Source organism: Pseudopodoces humilis, chromosome 5 (assembly GCF_049639895.1).
Source record: "Pseudopodoces humilis isolate 2021_Gansu_Grassland_sample_001 chromosome 5, ASM4963989v1, whole genome shotgun sequence".
NCBI lineage: Eukaryota > Metazoa > Chordata > Aves > Passeriformes > Paridae > Pseudopodoces > Pseudopodoces humilis.
The window spans coordinates 49,161,799-49,177,895 of record NC_142204.1 but is presented as its reverse complement, the minus strand read 5'-3'; the positions used below and the strand labels follow the sequence as shown (position 1 = coordinate 49,177,895).

General features: G+C 40.0%; 1 protein-coding gene across 7 annotated transcripts in view; it reads right to left on the bottom strand.

Annotated features, from left to right (window-relative positions):
* Nucleotides 1-1,689: 1,689 nt before the first annotated feature.
* The window catches only part of MET (MET proto-oncogene, receptor tyrosine kinase), a 122,197-nt gene continuing 107,789 nt past the window's right edge, over nucleotides 1,690-16,097 (bottom strand). For all 7 annotated transcript variants that reach the window (XM_014248980.2, XM_014248985.2, XM_014248981.2 and 4 more), the window contains 9 exons: nucleotides 15,159-15,315; nucleotides 14,220-14,360; nucleotides 11,596-11,826; nucleotides 9,131-9,211; nucleotides 8,331-8,512; nucleotides 6,727-6,836; nucleotides 4,090-4,255; nucleotides 3,051-3,187; nucleotides 1,690-2,904 (listed from right to left, as the gene is read on the bottom strand). In XM_014248980.2, coding sequence (XP_014104455.2) covers nucleotides 2,694-2,904; nucleotides 3,051-3,187; nucleotides 4,090-4,255; nucleotides 6,727-6,836; nucleotides 8,331-8,512; nucleotides 9,131-9,211; nucleotides 11,596-11,826; nucleotides 14,220-14,360; nucleotides 15,159-15,315 — 1,416 coding nt within the window. In that variant the 3' untranslated portion in view covers nucleotides 1,690-2,693. The remainder of the gene's footprint in view (nucleotides 2,905-3,050; nucleotides 3,188-4,089; nucleotides 4,256-6,726; nucleotides 6,837-8,330; nucleotides 8,513-9,130; nucleotides 9,212-11,595; nucleotides 11,827-14,219; nucleotides 14,361-15,158; nucleotides 15,316-16,097) is intronic.

Below are 16,097 nucleotides of genomic sequence, written 5' to 3'. Positions count from 1 at the left end.
CTCCTTACTCACCTTTGTCAGTAGCTCCACCCAAGGGTAGGTGGCAGAGCCTCAGCTGCTCACCAAGTGACTCACCGGACAGCAGCCTTCAAGTTTTAATTCAGAGTGATTCATTGTTTATTGAGAGAAATAGAGGCTTTTCATTTTTCAGCAAGAGATCTGTTGCTATAAACTGTCTGACTCAAAGAAATGGTTGAATGTTGGAATAATGTTGATACTAGGAATGCTTTAAGCCAGATGATTTTCCCTTTCTTTTTTGTACCGTCTGACTATAGTAGAGAACTAGTGACATAGAATCAGAGAATCATAGAATGGCCCATGTTGGAAGGGACCTTGAAGATCATATAGTTCCGGCCCCTCTGCTGTAGGTACGGTGATGAATGCTGAAAATTCCAGGGATGGGGCATCCACAACTTCCCTAGACAACCTGTTCCAGTGTGTCACCACCCTCACAGTAAGTATTTTTTTTCCAATATATAATTTAAACCTACTGTCTTTCAGTTTAAACTATTTCCCCCTTGTTCTGTCACTACATGCCTTTGTAAATTCTTGTTCCATCTTTCCTGCAAGTTCCCTCCAGGTTCTGGAAGGCCACAATTAGGTCACCCCGAAGCCTTCCCTCTTCCAGGCTAAACAATCCAAATTCTTGCAGCCTTTCCCCACTGGAGAGGTGCTCCAACTCTCTAATCATCATGGTTGATGACTGATGTCCTTCCTGTGATGGGGCCCCAGAGCTGGATGCAGCACTCCAGGTGGGGTCACACCAGAGTGGACCAGTGGGGAAGAATCCCCTCCCCTGACCAGCTGGCCCCACTGCTCTTGATGCAGGCCAGGATACAATTGGCTTTCTGGGCTGGGAGGGCACTTCTCCTGCTCATGTCCATCCTCTCATGCACCCCAAGTCCTTCTTGGCAGGGCCACTCTGGATCTGTTCCTCCCCCAGCCTGTGGTGATTCTGGGGTTTGCCCTGACCCAGCAGCAGCACCTTGCATTTGGTCCTGTTAAAACTCATGACATTCCCACCAGCCTGCTTCTTGAGCTTGTCCAGGTCCCTCTGGATGGCATCCCATCCTTTGGGTGTGCCAACTGCACCTCTCAGCTTGGTGTCATCTGCAAATTTGCTGAAGGTGCACTTGAGCCCTTTGTCAGTCTTAATGAAGATGTTCAGTAACACTGGTCCCAGTGCTGACCCCTGAGGGACACCACCTGTCACTGATGGCCATTGGGACTCTGAGCCATTGATCATTACCCTGTGGATGTGGCTGTCCAAACAACTTCTAACATCTAGCACTCCATCCACCAAATCCGTCTCTCTCCAGTTTAGAGGATATGTTGTGGGGGGCCATGGCAAAAGCTTTACAGAAGCCCAGATAAATGATAGCTGGTAGCCCTTCCCTTGTCCACTGGTGAAGACAGTCCATCATAGAAGGCCACCAGGCTGGTCAGGCAGGACTTTTCCTTGGAGAAGCTGTGCTGGTATCTTGAATCCTGGGGAACGAGCACCCTGTCCTTCTCGTGCCTTCTAGGAGGATCTGTTCCATGACCTTCCCAGACACAGAGGTGAGGCTGACAGGTTGGTAGTTCCCAGAGTTGTTTTTTGTTCTCTTCTTAAATATAGGTACACTGTTCCCCTTTTTCCAGTCACCTGGAACTTTCTCTGACTGCCATGACTTTTTGAATATCATGGAGAGCAGCTTGGCAATTACATCAGCCAATTCCTTCAGGACTCTGGAATAGATTCCATAAGGTCCCATAGACTTATACACATTCAGGTTCCCTGGGTGGTCATGAACATGGTCTTCACTTACAGTGGGAGGGGCTTGCTCTCCCAGTCCTCATCCTGGTGTCCATCCATTCAAGAGGTGTGGGAAGAGATGTTGCCATTGAAGACTGAGGAAAGTAAGTTAAGTACCTCAGGCTTCTCCTCGTCCATCAGCATTGTTTAACAGAGGGGGAACACCTTCTTTGGCTTTATTTTTCTGATTAACATACCTGTAGAAGCCCTTTCTGTTATTCTTTGCATCCCAGGTTCAGTTCCAGTTTTGTCTTGGCTTTCCTCACCCACTCCTTACTCAGTCATATTGTTCTATACTTATTTTACTGCTCACCATTTCTTGATTTTGATTTCTGTTAAGACACCATGAGGCCAGCTGTCTTGGCTGCCCAGGTTCTTAGAAACCTTGTTGATGTAGTTCAAAAAGACAAAGTTTGCCCCATGTGGGATGAAAATACATTTTAAACTCTTGTAATTCTCATTGCATTTCTTGGCCTTTTGTGTGAAAACCATTTTGGCACTGCTCATTATCCTAAAGTATATGCACAGTAACAGTCCTTCCAGCCATACTGATTGATATTCTGCTTTCATGGCATTAATGATGAATCTTTGTTCTTGCGTCTGAGCACACATTAATTACAGTTTGTGGGAACTAGCTCTGGATGGTAGCACACCACATTTCCATTTGGTAAATTGATGGCGTTCTCCAAATACTTGGAAATTATTGTGATGGTTTATGGAATCCTGTATCCTTAAACAATATGATACTGTGTCCTTGTACTAGTGCAACTTGGGCAACAACATAAACATGTGCAACAGTGTTCTCACAAAGACCAGGCAGTAAAAACTAGTGGAGAAAATGTTTTGCTTTTTGTTCATACAACCAAGAATGGAATTTCCTTAATTTCAGACATACCCGTCATGTGTCAACATCCATGTCTGTGTTGTCTTGCGATGAGAGAAGAGAAGGATAGGGAGCAATGCACTTCACATTGACATAAGTAGCATTGACATGAACATAGTGTTCCCCAATAAAAGTGGAGAAGATTGTTGATATTTTTGAAACAAGTTCAGAAAATGCTGGACGCATCTCAGGTTTCGGATGCCAGCACTTCAGCATGACTTCATACCTGCCATTCAAATAAAAGAAGTGTTCAATTATGAAATCACATCAAGGGAAAAAAACCTCAAACTCTCTCTTTCCTCCCATAGTCTCAATTACTACAGTACCAGAAGGATCAGCATTTGCAGAAGCCTTTGCAGACTATTTACTTACAGTGGATCAGGGCAGTATTCAGGTTGCAGCAGCCTTCTTCCTTGTAGTAAGTAAACAGTTATATCAAAAGAGTTTACATCAGGATAAGGTGGTGCCCCTCGTGTCATAAGTTCCCATAACAATACACCAAAGGACCACTAAGAAAACAAAGAAATAAATAAAAAGTTAAAGGGTTGGAGAGCTTTACATTCCTGTTTTAGAAGATGGTTTGACAGATTTAAGCATTCAACTGCATGGATTTTCCCTTTGAAAAGTTGTTTTACTGCATTCAGCTTTCTTTTAAGTGGGCTAATAAATGCTGTAGGGACTTGAGGAGCCACTTAAATAAGAGCCAGAGAATCTCAACTAAGTAAATGAAAGAAAATAAAAGCCTATAGGGCTTCTACTTTGCTGGTATAAATTGGCAGACCTCTTTTGAGGTTAATGGAGCTCTGCCAGTTTACATGAACTGATGATCTGACTAACTCTGTGTAAATGCATGCTGAAGACAATATACATGGTGAAAATTCTAGGCATCAGAGGTCAATCTGAATCTGGATTGAACAGAGAGCTAAAAGACAAAGCAATCCATTCAACTGACTTCATTGTAACAATTTTTTCTTCATAAATGGCTAGGTAATACTTGAGATTGCTGTAGGCAGCCAGCAAGTATTTATAAAGCAAATAAAGTATTTTGGAGAACTATTAACTTTTACGAGTCGCCAAGTTAACCTGTTCTGTCAAGCTTTCCAAAGCCCCTCCTATAGCAGGGTTCAGCTCCAGCCTGACTTCTTGGAATGTCCTTAGTTTCCCTTGGAACATGGTTAAACTCCTAGTTCTTTCATGAGCAGTAAGATATAATCGGGTCAAAAACTTCTTGCTTTGTGATTGGGACAAATACACTTTCTGGACGTAGAAAGACTCTTTTATTCTTATGTGAACAAAAGTTAGATTCAAATATAAGTTTTGATTTGGAGTTGTTCCATTATTAAATACTAGAAAGATGCCTCAGGCAACATAAAAGAAATAAATAGGTGATACAAATATATTTGTACATTACCACATCTGACTTTGTTGTGAACTTCTGAGTTTGTAAACTTTCTAAAGCCATCCATTTCACTGGCAGTTTAGCTCCTGTTTTATTGTGCACACTGTAGTATTCTTTATCATACACATCTCTAGCAAGACCAAAATCAGCAACCTTGACAGTGAATTTTTCATCCAACCTAGAGAAATGACAAAAGGTATTTGCAACTGAGCAGGCAAGATTTATCTTGTTGGTGGATTATAATGACTGACTTGCATTTTTGAGACTCACTTTGGATAGCAGTACTTTATTTGGGATATATGAACTAACGTAACACAAACAAAAGTGCAGCAAAGTATATTTGACACCCATTTTGCACAGTGAACTCAGGAAATTACTGATATTGTTTTGATAATACAATTTGAATTACAGTTTTTTAAAACAATTGCTATGTATAATAAAGATTTTTGCTAATAGCCTATAAATCCTGATTGAGTTCTACATAATTTCTTCCACAGCTGTTTTTAATTATGCATCCTTAAAACCTGCTCATTTTCATTTCCAAGTCAATGCATCACCTTTCCTACTTACTCTGTTTTGATAAGGAGGGATCCATCATTATCTCAGTGACTGCCTTCATGGAATGACATAGTTATTAACTGTAACTACTGATGAGTTTGATGTCTGTTGTGGGGGAAAATGTTGGCATAACAAAAGTTCTGTTGGGTTACAGCCATACCAGAAGACCTCCTTAGTTTTGCTTCTCCTAAGCTTGGTAATTGTCCTGGTAAGTGGTGTCATTGTCACAGTGTGTGGGTGTTGGCATTTTCAAGCCTATCCTTCTTTACATGTGCAGACCTAGTCACAGCAAGCACTTCCTTTTGGACTTCTTTACAGCATCATAGTCACAGAATGGGTGTGGTTGGAAGGGGCCCCTGAAGATCATTTAGTTCACCACTATCTACCCTGCTCAAAGCAGGGTCTGCTACTGCAGGTTGCTCCGAACCATCACCAGGTGGGTTTTGAATATCTGCAAGGATAAGGACTCTGCTACCTCTCTGGCAACCTGGGCCAGTGTTCAGTCATCCATACAATAAAAGCATTATTATGTTTAAATGTTATTTTCTCTATTTCAATTTATGCCTGCTGCCCCTTGGCCTGTCCTTAGAAGAATCTGCCTTCCTCTTCTTTAATCCACCATATCAGGTATTCATGAATAAAATGCCCTTGAACCTTCTCTAGGCTAAATTATCCATTCTCTCTCAGTGTCAACACATGGCATTTCCCTGTCTTGAATTTATGAGGTTTCTGTCTGGGCAACTCTGGTCTGTTGAAGTCCCAATGCATGGGACAGAGCCATCTGCTGTATTTACTGATGTTGTAATTTAATCTGATAAAGGGAGGGGAGTAGGAGGCAGCTTTGATGGGTCAACAGGAAACAGTTATTGCAGGTTCCTGCACCGTTTCCAGGATAGTGGAATATAGTTAAGAATCCCTGATGACTGTATTTGCATGCTGGCTTCCTTTCTGATAGACAGCAACACAGTAGCAGTAGTAGCAACTCAGTACAGGGCCTGTACTGAGTGTTGGATTGCACATGGCCACTGGAGAATGTGGGTCTTGTGGCAGCAGCCCTCCAGGCTCTGAAGTGCTGATCCCTATAGAAGTACAAAAGCAGTTGTTCAGTGGTCATGTGAGACCCTGAGAGCTGTTTCTTCCTCACCCAAGGAAGAGACAATAGGCCAAGAGGAATGTCCTGTTGCCACTATTTGGACTTTGATTAGATGAACTAGGTCTTTTGTTCAGTAACCCAAAGCATTTCTTCTTAGGAAATCTGAAAATCTGCTTGTGGCTTTTTTCATCCCTTAAAAAAACCCAATACCTGTAAGAAAAAGTTCTTTTTCAGAGGGTGTTCAGCTGCACAGGTGTGCAACCTTGAAAAAAGAATAAGACATCTGATGTCACAGGTTAATGACCTTTTTGCAGCCAGAGTTCCAGTTTATGATGTGCTAAAAATAAACTTTAATGTTTAAGGCTGTGTCTCATTAATTCACAACATCAGTGATAAATCAGCATAATCATATTGGCAACTCCTGTACCAGTTCATCTTTGTGGGAACTGAACTGTCTGGCTTCCCAGACACTAGTAAGATTCTTTGAATGTTAATTTGTGTGCCTAGTTAAGCCAAAGTAAGCTCATACTCATGTAATGAAAGACTACTCTCAAGAAGTCTCACTGGTGTTTCTCTGTGTTCCTGTTTTTCTCACAAAGTTCCCCTGTGTTCCCCTCCCTTGGTTAGGTGTGGCAGCAGAGACATGCTGCTTCTGAAGAGGCTGGGTGGAAGCACAGCAAGTTGAGGCAACAGCAGTTTAACTTCCCTTAGGAGATGCCTTTTATACTCTAACCAATGATTTTGAGAGGCTACACTTTCACCTCAGCTTTCTTATTTCTCACACTCAAAAAAAAGCTTATATGTATGAAATGAGCCCTTAGCAAGATGAGTAGCTCATCAGAATGCAAGACAAACACCAGTATAATTGCAGAGCAATGAAAAAAACACCATCTTTTGACTAAAAAATAGCAGAATCCTGGACACTTCAGTTTATCTCATCTCACTGTTTTACACAGAAGAGTGTGGTAATGTGGCTGAAAGTAGATGTTTGTACTTACATACAGTTTCTTGCTGCCAGATCTCTATGGACAAACTTTTTACTTGCGAGGTATTTCATTCCTTTTGCGACTTGAAGGCCAAATCCAATTAAATCTTTTACTGTTGGATTCTGTAAAATACAAACATTTATGATAAAATGAATGCAGAAGTTAAGGATCAAACTGCTTTATGCTGTGACTCTTTATGTTTTACACAACTCTCCTGCCACCAGAATGATCAAGAAAGGTTTGCTCTTGTGGTGAAACTGGTTTAAGTTTAGGAAGACTTGCCCCCAGTGAGAAAACACACTATAAGAAAACAGAATTGCTGACAGTCTCCAGAAGAGTAGAGTTTGCAGCATAAGCAGCATAACCTGGCCCGGGAAGTGGAACAGTATGCTGAAACCTCAGCATCACAGATGACACACTAAATTCACATATGTGGACTTCAGAGTGATAGCAGTAGAAGGTACTAACTATGAACTTGGAGCTTATCAGCTGGAGATGACCAAGAAAAGAGAAAGTCCTAGTTGTGACAAAATAGATGCATCAGTATGATGTAATGAAAAAGGCAAATGAGACCTTAGCAGTTACCAGAGGAATATTTCTGGCAGTGATTGTTAACTCTTTCTGCTTGCCTACATGGTGAGATGATACTCAAAATGTTAAATATCAAAATAAGTATAAACATAAACCTTTACGGCAATCATATAACTTGTTATGCAATAGTAAAGATCCTACAGATTTTTGTGTTTTTGACATTACTCCGTGTAATTTTCTTCTGTGGAACAATCTGATTCAACTGTGGTCATTATTCTATTTATTTCAGGAAGGACTGTGGCACTAGTTACAGACAAGGGCCCTGGTGCTTATAGAATGAAAGGAGCTCAAATGGGAGCAGGTCCTGGCTTCAGAAAGCTTAACTCCTCCAAAAATGTGTCAAAATGCATTTTTTAGAAATTGTACTGGCTACTGCTGATTGCTTTTATGACAATCAGACATAAAAGTGGGCTTACACTGCCTGAGGTAAGACCTGTGGTCTCCTACTTGAGAAAAGCAGTGAGGTACATTTGAGGAATCTACAGTCTTTCAATGGAAATGGGGAAGATTGAGAAGATTGCTGATAACAGAGTACTCATGGTCTGTATAAAAAATCCTGTTTATCTTTCTTAAGATAAGAAGAAAAAATATTGATAATAAACAGGCTGTGACAGTAGCTGGACATGGAGTTCCCTTACCTAGGAGCTGGAGGAGCAGATGTTGACGACTGGCACAGCTGTGCTAAAGTCAACAGAGATGTGCCAATTTAACCAGCAGCTGATTTGGCCCCTGGATGTAGATCTCATAAGCACATTTGTTTATAAAGAGGCTTATGGATGGGAAATGAGAAATACTTATTGCTGATAATTTCTGGGAAACATTCTAGAGAGGAATTTGAGGGGGAGGGGAAGGAGTGGCAGTGCTGTGGCTGGGCTTGATGCCAGACTAAGCAAGTGCTAAAGGTTAAGGTGTAGTAATAGCAGCAAGTTGCAGACGTAATGTAATTATGAAAGCGTGTAAGGTGTGGTGTTGGAGCAGGGCGTGGCCAGACTTGCATTACCATTTATACCTCACCAGTTACTTACGTGGGTCTCATTCCTAATGAAGTTTCGAAGATCTCCGTGTTTCATGTATGGAAGAACAACTAATGGGGATCCTTCATTGGGCAAACAGATTCCCAGGAGCGACAGAACATTGGGATGAGTGAAATCTTTCATGATTATTCCTTCTTTCAGAAACTGAGCTACTTCTTCTAGGTCTGTAATCCCTGAGAAACCCAGTAATAAAAGGAGTTAATTAAAAGAAACAGAAACAAACTAAGGTTCATTTCTCTACAGCATGTCATTGCACAACAAAGTGATAATGAGAGACTGCAAACATGCTCTCCACCTCCCAAATTACAACCAGGTTGTGTACATTGGTTTTCCTACAATGACCAAATACAGGCTGTTGGTGATTTTAATTCTGTTTCCCCATTTCTTATTTTTGAATGTTTTAAAATTGAATAACAACTTGAGTAAAGTCCTTAATAAATGCTGTTATAGTATCTTCCTGTTTTTCCAGCAGCTTTGCCCACTTCAGCAATTTAACTTCTAAACCCAAATTTTCAGTACTCAGTAGAACAAAAAAATGACACTACCTTTCCCTTAATTTCCAGTGTCCTTTTCTTTATAGAGGAAATATATGGACATTTCATTTGATGTAAAAATATATGCCAATGTGTTGTGATAATCTGAAGTAATTGGAATTACTCCAAGGATAAATCTGATTCAGCTACAACCAAGAATCTTTGTTTGTGAATGTATACTTCACTGGAATTTCACTGGTTCACCCCAGTTGTCTTTGGAATTGACAGTAATGTCTCACTATTAAACATGTAACTTACTATTCAGTGACTTCACAGCACAATGAATTTTCCTGCTATCGTTATCCAGCAATGTCCCATGGTACACACAGCCAAAATGTCCTGTGTAAAAAAATGAGCAATATTAGCTTTAAGAAGTAAAATTAGCTTTCTGGTATTTTCCACTGGGTAGCAATTATACTGTAAAAAAGTGATCACACTCCATTTCTGTCCAATTCCCAACACTTATAATAAATACTTCCTAACTAACATATTAAAATAAATGGAATTGAACCATTACATGAAACCACCATTCATAAAATCACCATTACATAAAAACACCATTACATAAAATGAAAACTCTATTTGAAGCATAATTGGTATTTCTTGACCTAAATGGAGAGTATAAATAATGACAAGGCTGGCGCCACCAGTGTTTCATGTTCTTGTAATAACTATGCACACAAAACCAATGTCAGCCCATTCCCATCATCTTCTCCTGTGACATAGGTGTCAAAGGAGGACACCTGGAAGGCACAGGGAGCAGTTAGGAACCAACATGACCACTGGAATGGTGGTTCCCAGTGATCTGCAAGCCCATGCTTAGTGGTCCACTGGACTGTACAAACTTGATACATCTGGTGGAAAGGACAGTCAGTCTGGGATTACAGCACTCAGGTCTTGCTATTCCATGGAAAATGTTGAATGTTAAAAGTGATGTGTTGGCCATGGATGGCTTGGGAGTTGCTCTACTGATCACAGACTGATGACACCACTTGGAAGTTTTTCCTATGGCCTAGTTCCAAGTATAAAATATCACTAAAAAATGATGAACAAAATTTGCCTCCTTTCTCATGGTCTAAGCAATGAAATGAACTGCCAGGGACACAGAAATCCTATGCTTTCCTGCCAAGAAAATGATGCTGGCTACCAAAACTTACTATAAGAAGTCAGGTTTACCAGTTTGGGAACAGTGAAGTTTGAGATCAAGGCTCACACATTAATTTCTCCAAATCAAATGATGTATGTGCAGTTGTGGCTTTCTTTCACAGATGAACTATTTACTGGACACTTAAAATTATAATATTTGCAGTTAGAAAGCAAAACAATTTTTTCCTTAAGTGTGAGTTCTACAGAGAACAAGACTATCTGATTAATTTTACTATGTTCCAGTCATAAGCTCTGGTCAGAGCTCAGCTGGCTTTGCTTTTGGATTGAGGTAAAATTGATTCAAAGTTTGTTTTATAAAAGCAACTAAAATCCCATCAGACCACAGATTGCTTGGAGCCTGGGCACAAATCCGAAAGCTTGGATTGGGTGTGTCTAAAATATTTTGGGGTTTGGCCCATTTCTGGTTAGAAAGGAGAAAATTTAAAATGGTTAATTATCTTGGTGTCATTCCAGATATTCTTCAACATCTAAAAAATGGGAAATTACTTGGAGTTTTCCAAAATAAAAAAGAAATGAAAAAGGCCCACCCTTGCTTTGGGGATGATGAAGTGCAATACATAGAAGTGAAACACACTGTTTGTTTGATTTGTGGCTCTTGTCCTACAGAAAAGGCATTAAGAATATAATTTATAGCAAAATTTTTATCAGTATTCTGATACTCAACAAGAGACCTCTCATGCATGACCTGTAGAAATACTGAAAATCCAGTTTCTACTTTGGTTACTAATAGGTACTCAATCATACAGAGTTTAAAAACATCCCTAACAGAAATACTGGCTTGGGCTTTGAAAGGTGAATGGAACTTGGTTACGAAGATGTAGAGGAGTAGGAGTGATGAGAGAAATTTAGAAAAATAGGAGACTTGCTAAATCAGGAACAAAACTAAGGGTAAGTGAATCAGGAGCTACATACTTCTGCAGATTTCAGCATGAGAGGAGTGAGGTGATATGAAGAGCATTTGCTGGGAGGAAACAAGCAGCAAATTCCTCAGAGCTGGTGGAAACTTGTGGAGGGAAGAGGTATGGACATTTCACTTGGGCCATGGGGACTTTTACTGTATACACTGATGACTGCAGGAGTCTTCTGGGTCACCTAGCAGTCCTGACAGATAATAGGCGCCAAGTTTAAGGTCTCTTACAATCCTGCCTTGACATCCCCTGCCACTTAGGTGTGTGCCTTAGGTCTCACATAATATCTATCCTGTGGCAGACTTGCTCCCATACCACAGCCTCATGGATCAGAAGCTCTGTCTGAGCTTTCTGTAGCCTGGGAAAGGGTGAGAGTGAGGCAGTTGGAGGGGGACCAGCAAATCCATGAGTTCAAAAGAGCCTCATTAGTTAGCAGACTCCTTCCTCATGATGGTGTCTTCTCCAAATGCACTGGCTTCAAAGGAAAGCTCCTTCATTCCCCCCTTGATTCAGTGTACGGCATGCAATGCTGCAAGATCTAAAAAGCTTGAAAAAAATCTCTGTATAGACACCTTATTCAGAATGGTTTATAATGACTGGGTGTGCAAAATCATGAGCAGTTTGCAATATAAGAGTTGCAGTACCCACCTCTTCCTATTACTTCACTGAAGTGCACAATCAGACTGTCAGCACCAATAACCACATGCTGCACTTCTTTGACCAGGTCAGGATTTAAGGCACTGATGTCAATGTGGACATTAGTTTGGAGAAGTGGACTGGCTAAATCTGAGTCTCCGCTAGACAGAATCGGGGAGAGGTCAGAGTGAGGATACTGGGCAGGTCTGCATGATCCATTCTGAGACATGCTTGGAAACTGATCTGCAAAATGAACAGAAACTGTTATAATCCTTTCAAACCTCTTGAAAAATGAAGAGTTTTATTGCATTGGTAAGCAAGATCTGATTTTATCAGTTTGGAAGTGGCTTGGCTTTACGGAAGTTTTGGTCACAAAGGGAAAATGAAAATATGCATTGGTAATCTGCCAACCTCCAGGAAAACCATGTCACTAGAAACTTATACTTGTCTCAGCTCTACTTTTATGAAATCAAATGGCAAAACTTCCACTTTTCTGAGGGGATGGAATGAAGCCTTGTCACTTGCCAAATAGAGGTTATAACATTTCTAGCAATTGAGAGTAACAAAAGAGAAAAAAATTACAGCAATATGGGAGGAGGAGGTAGTGAACAATTAAAAACATGAAGCTTTTTAATATTGTCGTGTTCTAATTTGGTAGGGAACTTTACACTTCACAAAGGTTTCTAAAGTGCTGGTGACTAGCTATATTTATCCAATGGTGAATATTCAACCAGGGAAATGCCTAGAGGTGATTCATTTCCTGTAACTGCTGAAGATAATACAGTTGGTGCTACTCATGAAAATAACATGAGCCATCTGATAGAGCAGAAACTAAAATATTTCAGTAAATACAGGAGTATGTATTTGAGATTATTTTTTTTTTATCAACATCATGTTGTTCAGGTACTTGAAATTGGTTTTGTTTAAAACCCTTTTCCTAGCATTTTGTTTGACTGAATGAAGAACTATGTTTAGTTTATACCAATTTCTGTGGTATTGATTTCCATGGAGTCAATGAGCTGAATTTAGTCCAGGGTCAAAAAAAAAAAAAGTGGAGTAAATTTACCAACAAAAATTATCAGGTATCTTATTACACAAAGTAAAAAATATTGTATAGACATGTTTTATTTATTTCTGCAAATAACTTGTGAAATTTTTATAAAGTGCTTTTATCACTCTGGGTGCTGAGAAATACTCTGTTATTTTATCTGGGAGCAAAAATACCAACTCCTAAAACTTACACATGAGTGTATTTGTAATTAAGGGTGAATATCTATTTAATAAACACAGTAAAATAATCTTACCATGGCTGCATAATAATTTTTGCAGCTGCTAAATGTAAACCTGCATGTTTTCTAATGTTTCTTTTATTTTATTCTTTGATAATATTGACATCAACATTGCTACAGGAACATTAGATGAACACATGCCCTCCTTGGATGCACTCTCCACTGTGCTTTGCCTGTACACAGTGGCTGCAGGACTGCTGTGGATTTACCTTCCACCAAGGATCTTTGCACAGTTTTGTCTCATGTACCACTTTCCATTCTAACCAGTGGCATGGGCTTTCCTGTCCCTTTGGAAATTTTTCAATCAAGAAACTTCCTGTATGAGCTGGTGGCAGCAATTAAAGAATAACACGGGAAGCTGGGAACAGCCTGTGGCTCAGATTGCTCTCTGATTGGGGCTTGCAAAAGTGGAATAAAGATTTTTGAGTTATTTCTATTGCGTTGTATACAGCAGCACATGAAATAGTACAAAACTATGTCTATACCAAGACTAAAAAATATCTGTGATATCTCACCCACCATAATGTTATAACTCCTAATAGATAAAGGCTCTTTAATGGTAATCACAGAACATGGTCTCCAAGTGTTAAAGGAGCCTAGAATGGTATGGTAAGTGTAGCAGACTGCTCTTCTGAAGAATACCCTCTTTAAAATCATATTATACAGCACAAAAATGTATTCAACATAGGCTTATCCTTCCCTGAGACTGGCATAATGGTGCATGTGGACCTCCATTCAATTTGTCCCAGTCTTCATATCCTTTTAACTTAATTTTTAAAATTAAGATTTCGGCATTATACAATGTCCCATTTTACAGGAGGGACATTAACAGACAAAAGAATATCAGTTTACAAAACTCCATGCCCCATGCTGGGCCAACAAAACTGCTTTATTCCTTTATAAACTTTCTTTATTGTAAGGAAGTCACTGAGACTTCACTGAGACACATTAAACCTACAGCCACTTGATGTTGTCATTAAAATCAGTCTTTTCAGAGTGGATTTGTGCATGGTGTGGTGGATCTTATGACAACACAGAATCACTATATACACTAGTTCTAATAACTTGTGGAGCATACTTATAGAGAGTTTTTACTAATTGTATTTTATGTATTCCTTCAACCTGAGTAAAGGTGAAAATCCTTTGCATCTTAATCTTGGGAAGCATCTGAGAAGCTCAGTTAACATAGCAAGACTGTGAACACATGAGAGTCCCAAAAATGCAGACAAAGAAAAAACAGATGAGAAACTGAAATTAGGATACTGATAAAAATAGCTATCATCTGAAGACATATGAAAATCAAGATGCATAAAATATCCTCCATACTGATTTCAAATAGAAGCGTACCTTCTAGAAAAGTTGATCTGTAGTCTACAGATTCACTTGAAACCATTTCTGTTGTAGGACTTACACTCCTTGCACTCACCAGCCTGTCCAGGTGAGGAGTGTGCACTCTACCATCATAACGAACTAGGTCACTTCCCAGATCTGAAGGGGAAGAAGAAAGCAATATTAGAAAATCCTCATGTTTTTGGTATGCCCATCTTAATTTATCTATTTATTTAAATTTAGATGTTCTGCTCTGCTGGGAAGAGGGTCAGGTTGTTGCTGTGGCAGATGTGCAGCACTTGAACTTGAGCTATTTTTACAGTGCAAGTTTTTCAGCAAAAAAATTTTGTGTGGAAGACTCACTCTTAGCTCTACTGGAAGATCAAAGGGCCAGCTTCGTGGTCTGACTGTGATGGTGCATCAGGACAAGACTTGGTTATACACTAGCTCCCCTCCTCCTCCCACCTTATATAGTGTGGCAGCTCCACTGGTAGGAAACCCAGACACAGGGGCCAGAGAAGAACCAGAGTCTGACCAAGTTCCTGATTAGGGGTAAAAAGAGGCCAGGAGATTGCAGGGCTCTGTGTCTTTCACAACTCAGGCACAGCCTAGAGGAATGCAAGGCAACTGGGTGAAGCTGAAGTACTCTTGATTCCATGCATGGCATTTACTCATCCCCTCTTCCAAAGCTGATTAGGGAAAAGAAGTTACCAAGTTTTCCTAATAGCTCAGAGTTCCTCAGAAATCCTTCTGCTTAAGGCATAATTCGGCCCTTCACCCAGCTCAGGCTCTTGCCAAGCACTGAAAGGCAACTAAACACTGGGACTTGATTGTGAAACCTCCGCTGACAGGTTACAACAGGGCAATGCATAGCAGCTAAGCAAAGCATAAAATTATGTCAGTTTTTAAAATCTAAGATAATAATGGAATTATGTGATAGGATTGACTATGAAGAACCTTTAATTTGTTTCTTCTTCCTTCTCCAGAAGAAAACCACCAAAAAGATAAAAATTATGATTGATGTTGAAAGAATTCCAGCGATTAGTCCTGTGAAATTCTGATCTTGCCGGATCAGCACTTTCCCGATAACTGTTGACAAAACTTCTTGCTTCCACTGAAATAACAACAAAAAAAAAATAGTGTAATGATTTCCAAAGACAAGTAAGAACTAGATTATTAGTACTAAAGTATGAGCTGATATGTCCCGCATGTATTAAATCTTGATTTTGTGATGCTGTACTGCGATAAGACACTGTGAGTGGAGAAATTACTATATTTGTGTACATGAAAACAGATCTACATGTTTATGGCTCATTTCTCACCTTCAAGAGCTCGGGTGGTGACACAGCTCTGTATTTCATGCCCAGCACACACAGCATGCACTCACATGCACTCTGGATAACAGGGTTCCACTGTAACCAGGTGCTAATTCAAAATGTTAAATTCATACTTTTACTCATACATGGTGCATGGAATGGCCCTGTGGCTATATGGGCTGAGATATACATTGAAAAAAGTAGCCCAGCTGTCTATAATGTGTGTCCTTCTGGCATAAATATGCTGTAACATCAAACCCACTCTCTTGTTGACAGCGTGCTTGCATTATAGTTCCCAAGGTCACGTGAGCCTGTCCCCTGCCAGCTTCTAGCTTGCTGACAGTTTAAAGAAACAAAACAAAACAAAAAAAAAACAACCCCAAAAACCAACAACCAAACAAACACCAAGCAACTAACAGGGAAAAACTGTTTTAGGTCACACAGCACTAGCTCAGTCAGTTGGAATGTATTTGGCCATCTTTCCTCTTCCTCCTGTGGAATTCATCCCTCTGGGTACTGTAATGATGGATTTGCCCGTCAAAAGAGCAAATTTTCTTCTTCGCTGGGCAGACTACAATTT